This window comes from Hoplias malabaricus, chromosome 13 (genome assembly GCF_029633855.1).
Source record: "Hoplias malabaricus isolate fHopMal1 chromosome 13, fHopMal1.hap1, whole genome shotgun sequence".
NCBI lineage: Eukaryota > Metazoa > Chordata > Actinopteri > Characiformes > Erythrinidae > Hoplias > Hoplias malabaricus.
Genome location: NC_089812.1, coordinates 15,760,458 through 15,773,956, shown reverse-complemented (window position 1 = coordinate 15,773,956; position 13,499 = coordinate 15,760,458). Strand labels below are relative to the sequence as shown.

Genomic DNA, 13,499 nt, shown 5'->3' with positions numbered 1-13,499 from the left:
CTCACTTTTGGTTTTATCTTGCTTTCTGAAATGTTTCGCAGGTCCTCTCTAAGCACTTTGGCTGCAGCCATGATTTGCAATTGACAACAGATCTGAAGAATGGTATCATTCGCATCTGGCAATTTAAATTCTTGATAAGTATGTTTTAGATAAAAGGAGCTTACATTTTCTTAAAAATAAATTACAAAAACATCTTTAACATCTCTAGCAATGCCATTCCATCTAGAAAAAAGCACTTTATGTCTTTTAGGAAACCTAAACTTTATATCAAATCCCCACAGCAATGTTCCAACATCTGCTAAAGCCTTAAAACCTTCCAAGAAAAAAAAGTAGAGATAGTTACTGCAACAACAGGAAACAAACTCAATATTAATACAATTGTTTTCAGGAGTAACGTGAACAGGTGTCTAAACATCTGGACCCGTTCATTTGTTTAACAAACCATCAACGCTTCTCCTCCGCGGAGACAGTTTAGGTTTCAGTCGCGGAGCTATTTTCAGAACATTTTAACAGAGCACGATTTGAGAGCTGGGGTTTGGGGACACGAAAATGGGGGCCATCTGACCCTGTTAGCAACATGAGAACTTTGGACTTCAGAACATCTATACAGCCGACACACCTGAGAGAGAGAGAGAGAGAGAGAGAGAGAGAGAGAGAGAGAGAGAGAGAGAGAGAGAGAGAGAGGAGAGAGAGAAATACACATCACAATTGTTTAATTGTCCTGTCGACGTTATAAAATGTATAGGGCGCCTGTATTAACAAACGGTTTTGGTGGTAACTACCTGTTACGGAATTTACAGAAGCTTAGCCGCTTCTGTTCAAACTGAGTTTATTGTTTCATCCAGCACTTTTTGAATGAGGCTCAAAACAGTGGAGCTCATTTGCATAACAGAGCTCATTTGCATAAATGCACAGTAACAAAATAGCCTGTTTTAACTACAACATAAATAAGTATTCACAGATAAATAAATACATTTATATCCTAAACAGAGCAAGGGGAAGATTAACAATCATTTGTTATTTATATTAAACCATATTGGAGTAGAAACCATTAACTGTCTAAATTTCAAATTCTACTCGAGCATTAACCGTGCAGTTCACAAATAGAAGCGTTTCCTCGACGGATTTATAAACACAAGCAAGCGTTTTAACGCCCCTTAATGTGTTCTGTAAATAATAACGTAACATGTCCTTCTTTAATTTTCCTTTAGAATATATAATTTATGCAGTTCCCAATGATATACGTTTTTAAATTTGTTTTATTTTAATGTGTAATTCAATGTATCATTGGTAAACATCAAATGTCGGTAAACATCAAATGGCCAAAGTCTGTAAAATAGTAACCCAGTAAAAAAACAGTAATAACTATTTATTTTAGAATTCATCACTTATCAGTTATTAAATTAGTGTTTATTATTACACATACGCGTGTGTGTGTGTGTGTGTGTGTGTGTGTGTGTCAAAAGGCAATTCAAAATATTCTAGGTCTAGGAGCCTCGGAAACCGTCCCCGTCTTTTGAAGTAAATAACAAAAAAAAAGTGAATGAGTTCTGAATGTATGAGGTAAACGTTATAGAAAACTCTAAATATCAGTTGCTTTCAAGTTTTTAATGTTGGAAATTCTGCTGATTTACAAGCACATTGATGTTGTACTCGGTCCGTATCAAACACCTTGCGAGTATAAACACAGGCGTAAGTGTGTTTTCCTGAATTGTGGGGGCATTACAGAGATTTCCATTCAATTTAGTGGAGCCTTGCTCTCAGCTTTTCCCTGCTACAATCCTAAATTTACAACAAACTTAAAACGTTTCACCATTTAATTTTATGGTTTAAAATTTGTGGACAAGTTGGCGGTTAGTTACAAGTAATTGTAATCATACACAGGATGTAAATAATAATAATAATAATACATTTTATTTATAAAGCGCCTTTCAAAGTGCCCTATGCCTAAGTGTAGGTTTTGGTCTCCAACATGATGTATTTCTGCTCACACACACACACACACACACACACACACACACACACACAACGCGGGTAAAATCAAATGTAAACCATTGTGTTTTCCCTAAGAGCTACATTTGTACAGAGAATATTCTGAAATTCTACCAGCAAAAATGTCTATTATCTGCGAATTCATTACATATCATTTATTTCATTAATGTTTATTTTCATGGTGATTATTATTACCACATTATTACTTTTGTTAAACATAATGCTGGTAAACGTATAATTATTTACCTACGGTTTATCCTGAATTCTGAAAGAAAACTGAAAGAAATTCCCAGCTATTCTGTTTAAAACAGCGACCACATCTCTGTATCACACTGAACGTGCGTTTAACTTCTGTCTCGTGCACCTCTCCTGCGCGTGTCTCCTGACATAAGCTCTTTGTGTAGGTCAGAAGCGCGCGCACACACACACACACACACAGAGAGAGTATGCAAATGGTCGAATCCCCTGAACAAATTACATGTATGATATTCTAAATAAATATAAGATATGATGTTCTCATGACAGCAGTAACTTATAACTTCAAATATACAATGACATCATAGCTGCACAGGTCACGTGTTCAGTTGTGTATCCATTCATTTAGATTCAGCAGATAGTCAGTAGTTGTGTATTACAGTGTGCGGTGTGTGCCCGTGGTTCCCCACAGAACTTTAACAAAGCATGTCATTTGACCCTGGAACCTGCACGTGCGCCAAATGAACGCGTGAAATAATTGACGTTTGAATGAATGAATGTCTCGCAGGTGACGGGATTTGCCACGCTACTTCGGCCCCATTAAAGGCGAAAGGGGATCTGGGGTGAGATTATTGCCCCCACCTCCCTTCACTCTTCCCCCCGATTATTACCCGGCTCCATCACCTCCCTCCACCCCAACTGAATTATTACCCCCTGATTAGGCGCTATTAGGCCCGTCAAGCGCGCGCTATTAGCACGAGGACAGAAATCACCTTTGACGTGTCCAATCACAGCAAAAATATACAGCGGAGGGAGAGGGATAGAATAAATATGAGTAAATACACGCGTTATTACTAAAGCTGTGTTGTACAACAGAACGAACACACACATACACACACAGAGAGAGAGAGAGAGAGAGAAAGAGAGAGAGTTGCTCCATCTGTGAGTCATTTCTGGAGTGTGTGTGTGTGTGTGTGATCTCTCTCCTCTCATTTCAGCTTCCCGGAAAGTTTAACCATCGCGCGCATTTACGGAGAGGAATTTAAAGCTCATTCAGCATCACACACACTCTCACATCACAGAGTCTCTCGCTCTTTCTCTTTCTCCCCCCCCCCCCACCCTCTCTCTCTCTCTGAATTCCCCTCTCTCTGATTTTCTATTATTCCCTCTCTATTAAATCTCTCTCTCTCTCTCTCTCTCTCTCTCTCTCTCTCTCTCTCCCTCTCTCTCTCATTACACGTGTCACCAGTTCTTTTTCACTTTCTCTTCCTCTCCCATAATCAACAACTAAAGAGTTAATTTGAACACCGTACCTCGTCCACGGTGTTATAGTGTTAATCGGACCCTGAACAGTGTTAAAAGAGCGTTTTAGTGTTCATTATTAACACTTTGAGGCATTTAACACTCTGGTGTTGTTTTTTTTCTTCTGTGCCAACACCCACACACACACACACACACACACACACACGAAGCCATGAAAGTGGTTCTCTCAATTCTGTTCGGGTTGAAAATGAAACGTTATCACTCTCAAAATGTATCGTTCTTTCATTTAATTATACACTTTTATTATTGTTGTTGCTGCTGCCATTACACACTTGTGAGAATATTTCAGTGCCTTCCGTTCATTTATTTTGTAATTGTTTTGTTATTTGTTATCGATTAAATATATATATATATATATATATATATCGCCAAATGTATAGTTTTACATTGCTTTAAACAAAGGTAACAACATTGCAATTACCATTATCATCTTTATTATCTATAACCTGGATGAAATGCTAAAATGGTTTTAATTCCAACCGTTAACACCAAGAACGATTTACAGAGGAGATTCAGGCAGAAAACAGATTTCAGTATTCATCAGTACCATCAAATTGTATAGAAAATATCCATCATATATCAGCCACCTGTGGAAAGGTGGTAGTATTTCATAATCAATTCCTTAAATGGAATTCCATAACACACTGCAACACAATGTTACACACTTAAAGCCAACACAACACACAACACAATTAATGAAATACACGAAAACACGTATATGTTCTATTGTAGCTTGTTGGAAAATATATCGGTGTGTGTGTGTGTGTGTGTGTGTGTGTGTAACAAGAGAACAAGACTAATTAATTATCTACTGCAATAGTCTGTATGCAGGAGATCAAACGTTTCTCCAGATGTTTCAGCGCAAACATGGATGCAAACATAGCGAGAAAAAGCACAACAATGCGTTAAATGTACCTATAATATACGTGGAAAAACGTCCAATAATGTCTATGTATGTATTTAAGATTCATTTGGCAGACATTGATGTGACTTCCAGCTGTTTTTATTGGCTACCAGCCACCATCAAGGTTAACCATCATCATCGGGATTAACCAATCACATCGGGATTAACGAATCATCATGGGGATTAACCAATTAGAATTAGAACCAATTAGAATTGTGCGTCTCTGGATGCGTTGTGGAACAAAACGCTACAGTAAAAAATTATATTTAGTACTAAATTTTAAATCAAATAAGAATTATATACCCTACTGTTAATGTTCTTTGGTTTGTAATATAAAAATAGTAACAATAAAGCCACATTTTAAAGGCTGTAAAGTGTATTTAATGACACGTAAATACAATAAGCACAAAATGGCTGCTTTACATTTACAGTGAAGTTGGTAAAAAAACAAGTGTTTGATAATAAAATATATTTAATAAAAGTGATAGTAAATATTAGGAGGCGGAAAGTTATTTATATAGAGAGAGAGAAAAAGTTACATTCATACTCTTACGCATTCTAACAGATCCTTTATAATGTGAATAAATAAGACCTCTGCAGCTACTGTCTCTGTTCTGTTCTAAAGTGTTATCCTACCGTCTGACACTGACACTAAACACACGCCAAAGACACTTTTATCATTTTAAACTTCAGCTATGGTGACTTTTATCAACTCCCGGAGGTGTTGGCTTCAAATAATTAAAGCTAAGATAAAATAAAAGTCCACGCTGACAATGCCTTGAATAAACAAGCGATTATAGGCGAAAAATACGCCGTTTCTCTTCGGCAAGATTCACAAGGATGCCCTTCACCCCAAAGAAGAAGAAGAAGAAGTTTGTGCTCAAGCTCAGACAGGGAGTTAAACCTAACCCAGTTCAGCTCAGCTCGGGTCTTTAAGGTTGATCTACAGCTCCAGAGCTGCTGCTCCTCCAGCCAGAGGAGCATTAAATCATATTAACACGTTTTACTACCTTAAACACAGCTCAGAGCTCATAAAGCAGGACTGAGGACCTACAGAGCACCATTCATCACCCTCCCTCACAATACTGCACTCTATCAGCTGTATTTCATACTGATATCATTCATACTAATACAAAAACACAGGGGAAAATGCACTGGATATATAATAATTAGATAAAATAATAGACTCTGTTTTAACTTAAGAACATTGTTAATTTAAAATTACAATTTATTCTGCTATTATTTCCACCTTTATAAACATAATAAATATTATAAAAACAATACGTATGTTATTTTTTTGTTTTGTTTATGTCCTTGTTTTGTTTTGTTTTTTTAATGGAAAATAGGATTTAATTTGTAAAATTAAAAATTAATTGTCAACTCTTTGTCAAATATTTACTCGTGTTATAAACTATATTTTATATATACATTTATTTACTTATTTTACCAAAATATTCTCAGGAAATGTTTTGCAAAGTATGTCCTTGTTCATTACTTTTTTATTTTAATTCTTGTTCTGTGTGCTCCAGATTTTTACAATTTTAGTTCTTTTGTAAAATGAATTCATTCTTTGACGTATAATACAGGTCACCTGCGAATGACGTCAGTTTAAGAGCGTCCAAAAGGGGGGAAAAAAGAAAATAACGGGAAGAAACGATTCAACTTCTGCTTCATAAGGTTTAATATCTGCTTTCTTGATCAATAAACAACACATTGTACACTAACACAATAAATGCATACTTGATAAACTTCGAGGTTTCGTGTTTTAACGCCACCGCGGCTCCAACCCCTTTCAACTCCATGATTTCATCCTGAAAGATTTAGAGATTTATAGACAATAAAGGTGTGCAAAGTGCTGGAGTCTTACCGTCACTGTTCACCTACAACAGCTGCTCCCCAACAGGAGGAAAAAAACGCCTCAAAAAGCCTCTTTCAACCGAAAAGAAAGACATTCCATACATTCAGAACAAAAAAATGTAATAATACCAAGAGTTTCATAATACCAAAGGTGCTCTCATCAGTCTGTAGAGAGACAGGGGGCTATTTCAGCTTAAAACAGTTGAAGGCAGGTCTCTGGATATATTGCCCCTAGTTCGGTCCCTTGGAAGTCCGAAAGTGCACCCTATTCACTCATAATCTTGATTTAGTGCACTAGCTTTGGAGTCTTATGTCCGGAAAAAAATCCAGTGCACATGTGTCCAATAATGCATTGCAACAAGTAGCATCCAAGCAATGGGTGTGCTCCAATATTAGGTTACTGGTGTATATTTTGATCTAGACCACTTAGCTCAAATGCTAGCTAGTTAGAACTAACGATGCTATAGCACCTAACTATACACTCTCAAAAATAAAGGTCCCACAAAGGATAATTTGAGCAATACCATAGAAGAACTACTTTTTGTTTCATAAAGAACCGTGATTGTTACAGACATGTGAATGTGAAGACAGTTTAAAGGCTTAAGGATCCTTCTCTTGTTGTAAACATTCTATATGGGTTTTCATTATTAGCACAAAAAAAAGGTTCCTAATCAAACCAAAGTCATTTTTCTATGGCAGAGTGTAGAGCAGAATCTGTGTTCTCTTTAGAACTTAAGCAGGAACTCTTAGCTCACGTACACTTACTGTATTCTGTTTGCTTCCTTAAATGCTAAGCTACTTTTGATTTTGTTTGATTGGCCTGTGTTTAACTGTTTAAGGATTCCAAACTTGTAGAGTATCCTTCCACAATATTTAGCTTTCATTATCTTAGCTACAGTGTTCTGCAACAACTCAGCTTGTTTTGTTTAGTTTTTATCCAGTGCAGGCCTGACATTTAGAAGGTGCATGTGTATTAACACCCAAGGATATTAAAATCAGTGTCTTTATGTTTCTTTGCTTGTGTGGTGTTAGGTAGAATTATGAGCTTAATGTCCTGGCGACTCAGTGATCTAAAATGCTTAGCGCATACCTGCTTGGTTTTAATTATGCCTAACTTTTAGTTGATAACTCCAGTATGTCATTGTGGTCCAAAGAAAAGCATGTATCTCCAAAATAGTAAATTTACAGGAGAAGGAATAAAAACCTTTTTGTCATGCAATGAAAATCAAATCTTTTATTCCAGGTAATTTTGGAGCATTTCTCTTGGGCCTTTCATGATAAAATTGTTACAGTGTAAAAGACAGCTGCTATGTTCAAATGATGTACTAAACCATACTACACAAAAAATGGAGATATGTGTTTTTCTTTGGACAGCGACAATATTAAAAATATCAACGATTTTTTTGACACATTTGAATAATTTTACAACGCACAGGAACAGAATTCACAGAAGACCAGAAACCAATACTCAGACAACTGAATTAAATCCTGGCTGTTTCTGTTTGGATCACTTTTTTTATAATAGCAATAGGGCTGGACTATAGGGGCAAAAGTTGTATCATAATATATTTCTTAATTTTGTTCGATATGATGTAAGTCCAATATTAATATGAACAATATAAAAGCCACAACAAAACTGCTAAGAACATGACATCACTGTAAGTGTTTACACCATGATTCAATTTTCGATTCTACAAAGTGAGGATACTAAATAAGCATGTAAATAATTAAAAATATATATTTATTGAACACTTTATTTGTCATAACATTCTTTTAAGATTTATTTTTAATTTCCCATTACAAGCTTTTACGTTTGATTTAAGATGGTCTTTGTTGTTGTTGTTTTGTTTGTTTGTTTTCTTTTATTTATCCCAATGATGCACTCAAAAGATAAACATCTTGGCTTTGTCAATATGAATATTTTAAAACCAACTTTTTTGACGGCAGCCCTGTAATAAACATCAGTCAGTGACCGATGCTGTAAATAATGTATATTTAAGTGCTGAAAATGTGTTTTAAATAATATCATTGTGATTGGAACATTTTAAATTGTGATATATACATTGACACTGAATTATTGTCCAGCCCTATGAACACAAATGGAACCTATAGGACATTTCTACAATGGGGATTAGACCCTTTCAATATTATGCTACACAATCACACCATAATGTAGCTACACTGGTCTAGAAATTAAACACTTGGTTGAGTATTGCTGGACTGGTAGGTTTACACTATTTGTTTGGGTGACTGGTAGGTGGTCCCTGTCCTGGTTAGCATCAAACATTGAGTAAATGATTGTGGACAAATGCACCTGCATCTTCTAAAATTTTGAGTACTTGCAATGGCTTAAAACTATGCACCTAGAGAGTGATATTCATTAAAGCAACACTAGGTAAGATTTGGTGTTTTCCTCTTGGGCTCCCCATTCCGGTGTAATTAACTTTTACACCGCTTTCAATGATGAGGATGGAGGGTGGGTGGTTATATCCTACCCACCTCCAAAGGTTACCTAGTGCAGTTTCTGAAGTACAGAGTCTGGAATAGCAAAGACAGAAGCTCTATTCTCCTTATTACAGCTCAGAGAAGCATCACAATGATTTTGAAGCTGTAATTTTAAGGTAAAAATATTACCTACTGTTGCTTTAATGAACAAGTTTGCAGCGGTTCTGACCAGTATTGGCAATGTGGGAGGTAGGTAATCCATTTCTAATGTGTCCTACAGGGCACCGAAGCGAACACAGCACATGCTCCCTTTCTCCAGTGAGGAAGAGTGAGTAGCTAATGGCCCAGTAGGTTTAGTGTGCACTACTTAGTGGACGAGTGTGTAGCCTTAAGAACGCCAATGGGAACACAGCCCTCCGTTTCTCCAAATGGTAACCGTGAGTGTAGGGTGCCATTTCGAACATCTTGATCGGTCCTTAGTGAGACACGGGGCAGTCTCTTCTCTCCCATCCTCGCGCCACGTTCATCGGTTCATTACAATAAATAGAAGTTTGCGTCACTGGTTCCCGGTGGCGCACGCGGAGAGGCTCCACGCGGGCAGGCAGTATGTGTAGGGAGGGCAGTAACAGGACGGCGGCAGCGCCAGCAGCGGTGGCCTCAGCAGCACTTCCCCCGGCGCGTACTGCCTCCGGTCATCCCGCACGAGCACCGTCACCGCTACCCTGCGCGCGCCCTGTGCCGATGCGCCGCACGCGGAGGCAGAGGCGGCGGAGGATGCGGAGGCGAGCAGGTCCGCGGCCATCTGCCGCCTCTTGGTCTTGTACCTGCGGTTCTGGAACCAGATCTTCACCTGGGTCTCCGTCAGCTTCAGCGACGCCGCCAGGTCCGCGCGCTCTGGTCCGGACAGGTAGCGCTGGTGGTTAAAGCGGCGCTCGAGCTCAAACACCTGCGCGTGCGAGAAGGCAGCGCGTGAGCGCTTCTTCCTCTGCTTTGGAGGTTCGGTGGTGGTCCTGCCCTCACAACATCCGGGGTCCTCCACTGTGCTGGAGTCTGGATTCATGAAAAATAACAATTGGGATATAATTATTACACGGTAAATACAATAATATCCAGACATGAACCTGTTGAAATACACAAATAAAACCTTGCAATTTATTCATGATCTTAAAATCACTGCTTGATGTTACAGTGGCCTATATTTGGTGACGTCAGAAGTTCAAATTTGAGCTTTTAAATGAAGGAGCTTAAGTTTCTGTGTTTAAATGGAAGTGTTTACATTACGACTTAATTTTTCGATTCTACATTTACATACATTTATTTATGCATGTAAATATTTTAATAAATAAAAATGTTTTTAACTATTCTTCTTAACATTATTTCCTCTGATTTATTTTGAATTCCCCATTTCAAGGTCTCACGTTTGATTTATGATTATAGCCTTTGTTGTTGTTATTGTTTTGTTAGTTTTTGTTTGTTTTGTTTGTTTGTGTATCCCAATGACGCATTATTTCACCTTAGCTGCCCTGCTGCTTCCGCATCAGACTTCAATATCAGTAACAACATCTACAACAACGTCTTCTGCAGGGTCTACATTAAGTGCAGCAGCTTTGGTTTTTGAACACTTTCAGCAGATTCTGGTTAAAAAAATTGTCACTTTATTTACTCGTTCTTTTTGTATCGGTTTACTCTGTCGCTCATTGGTTTCTGGCATAAAACATCCTAAGATATTCAAATTTGTGTAATAATAATATATATAATTCAAACTTTTTACCTCAGATTATCTGCATACAAATAGAATAGAAAAGTAAAAAATTCACAATGGTAAATTAAAGATTTAGACCCTGTTTATGTTTCCACATATTGAGCAGTTTGTAAATGTAAAGATTAAAACATAGCAAAAATATACCACAATACATTAGTACTCATTATTAAATACTTAAGTTTAATACTTGATATGTTTTATGTTAACAGGTCATTAGAATCTGAACCAGTTTTCAGACTAGTTTTGGTTAAAAACTTTAAAGTGTTTCATTTGAGAAACTAAATTAAGATGATTTATGCAAATGAACACATCACAGTAACAGCTGTAGTCATGTCTGGTCTCTTTAAAAGGAAGTCAAAACATTCTCCATAGGCAACACTAAACATGGCATTGTCATTCATTCATTCATTTTCTGTAACTGCTTTATCCAGTTCAGGGTTGTAACACTTTAAAAATGTATTTATTCTCTTACACAACAAATTCATCAGTTTAATCCATGTTCTATTCATCACTATCCATGTTCTATTAACAATATGAGTGTTAAAATCGAACACTAACGTTCACAATGTTAATGTGACACTATTAATGGTGATTTAACACTGGTGGATTTGCTTGGTGTAAGCTATTGGGATCTATAAGCACCATGTAAGGTTTTGTTTATCAGTTGTTTGTTTTCTTTCCCCGAGATTTAAAATACAACATATGCCAGAGTGTATTCTCTGTGGAGGATGTGTTGTACTGACTTCAAAATCCAATTGTAACCTGATTTAATCGAGGGTTTGCAAAGTTTCTTTGGTGAATTTCCAGCACATTCTGGCAGTGTCAATATTAAAATTTATTATACAGCTATAAATACTTGAGTCATCTATTTATTTCAGCAAAAACACTCACATGCATCATTATAATAAACCTTAATGTGTTTTTCCAGTAGGTCAATGCAAACCTATTTAAAAGCGCACGCTCACCGCACACGCTGTTGGAGAGCTCGCAGTCGCTCAGAGCTCGCGCGCTCTCCGCATCTTCCTCCTCCTCTTCCTCTTCCTCTCTCTCCTTCTCTCTCTTCTCTGCACTCAAGCAAAAAATAAAAACAAATGTTACATTTATTTTTAAAATTCTACGTCAGCTGGTTTTATTTCATTATAATGAACGTGCCCGATATTGGGTTCCAATTATTTGTTGGTTTTCCAGCGTAAAATATGTGAATATACGCTCTATAAAATGGTCTAATATCAAATGCACGATTTCAATTTCGAATATTAAAATAAAAATTAAAAAATAAAATTTGCGCACAGGTTGTGTGTGTTGAAGTTTCTACCCCGTGATAAACACCGATTGTACTTTAACACGTGCAGAATTGCGGTTTCTGTAGCTGAAGAGGCTGTGTTCACATATCGTCTCTTAGAAAATAAAAATGAACCAAACACGTAATTTGTGCCCAAACTTTTGCACATGACCATGTAGTTCTATACACTGGATTTAAAAACGGGGAAAAGAGGTGTGTTTACAGATGTATAATTAACTGGATGTTTTTACATCCGTACAATTACGTCCAATTAAAGATATTGAAATCAGAACGTAGTTGGGTTTGATTGATGTTAGATTGATTTACGTGGATTACGTTGAAGATTAGATTTACGCCATTTTGTGAAGTTAACAGTCTATCGCACCCAACAACGGTATAATATGTAAACCGTGTAATGCTAACGTGACACAGCGTGTCAGTGTCGCGTTTTCGGGCCATAGACGTGTGAAATTCACACACTGCTACTACAACTACGCGTATTATGTAGATTTATGGTTAGATGTAATGTAAAGTTAGGTAAAGTGTGGATATAAAAGTGTAAACAATAAGGAAGGTAAACTTGAAATCGATGCGTAAACACCGTCGTGGACAAAACTTTGTTTACTGGTCATATGCATCCACAGCTTCTTTTTTTCATTCTCGCTAATTTTTTTAACACAACTATTTTTTATCTGGTTCCTGTAACAAACAAAGAAAAACATAAACATGAAACGTAGTCTGTGCAACAGTAACGGATCTAAAAATGTACAATTTGATTTTCAACTGTAAATAAAAGTCGTGCAATAAACACTGACACATTTATCTAACATCATCCCTGTAGAGAAGAAAGTGATGAGTATTTTTAAGGTGTCATTTCACTAAAAAGTGTCTAAACTTCTGCACAGAGCTGTAGACATGTGTCAGGAGTCACTGGGAACGACGTGCAGTTTAACTGACCAAACAAGACTTTGTTGACTCTATGTACCGTATTTTTACTAACATTCAGTAGTGTGAAAAGCGTTTTAAAAGGGAGCCTCTTTTTAAATATTTGTTGACATTTGAAGAAAATAAGTTAAAATATCATCTCCACGGGACTTTCTGCTGTACAACGTGCCGTAACTTTTGCACAGGCCCTAGTTTGTTTTATTTTTACTGTAATGTGTTAAAAACAATCAGCAAACAAACATACAACGTTTAAAAAAGTGCAAATGATTCTCAATTCTAAAAGAACTCTAGTTTGACGACTGGTGCCAAGATGTTTGCACACGACTCTAAATTCAACAACCCGTTTCCGAATTTTAAAAACGGGATTAAACCCATTAAACCCAGGTTCTCCCGCACACCTGCGCCGTCCTCGTTGTCGTCACTGAGTCCGGAGTCGGTCTCGTAGACCCGCGCTCTCCCGCACGCACCGCGCTCCGGTTCCCTGTCCTCGCAGCACGCGCTCCCGGTTAGAAGCCCGCGCAGCTGCCCGCTCTCCTCCGTCCGGTCCAGGATCGCCTGGATGGAGAACCGCACCGCCATCGCCGGTGAAGAAAGAAAAAAGTCCCCCGGAAACACGAGAAGAACTTCACAGCAGCAGTAATAATCCGTCTTGGACTCTCATCATCGCCCCGCGCGCGCTCTGCTCTGGAGGGTGGTCGTGGTTTGGGGGAGGGGGTCGTTTTTAGGGGTAAAAAATCCACACACGGTACAACTACGTCTCAGCACAGAGAGAGAGAGAGAGAGAGAGAGAGCTT

General features: G+C 37.6%; 2 protein-coding genes across 3 annotated transcripts in view; both read right to left on the bottom strand.

The window, feature by feature from the left end:
* Positions 1-7,925, bottom strand: part of rab28 (RAB28, member RAS oncogene family) — a 46,363-nt gene extending 38,438 nt beyond the window's left edge. The window contains exon 1 of one of the 2 annotated variants that reach the window (XM_066642453.1): positions 6,418-7,925. In XM_066642453.1, the coding sequence (XP_066498550.1) occupies positions 6,418-6,432 (15 nt within the window). In that variant the 5' untranslated portion in view covers positions 6,433-7,925. The remainder of the gene's footprint in view (positions 1-6,417) is intronic. The other variant, XM_066642452.1, reaches the window with a different exon arrangement.
* A 124-nt stretch (positions 7,926-8,049) lies between these two features.
* Positions 8,050-13,499, bottom strand: nkx3-2 (NK3 homeobox 2). Its single transcript, XM_066642451.1, has 3 exons — positions 13,104-13,499; positions 11,444-11,542; positions 8,050-9,766 (listed from the first exon to the last, which is right to left on the bottom strand). The coding sequence occupies exons 1-3, from the start codon at positions 13,282-13,284 to the stop codon at positions 9,273-9,275; spliced, it is 774 nt and encodes a 257-aa protein (XP_066498548.1). The 5' UTR covers positions 13,285-13,499; the 3' UTR covers positions 8,050-9,272.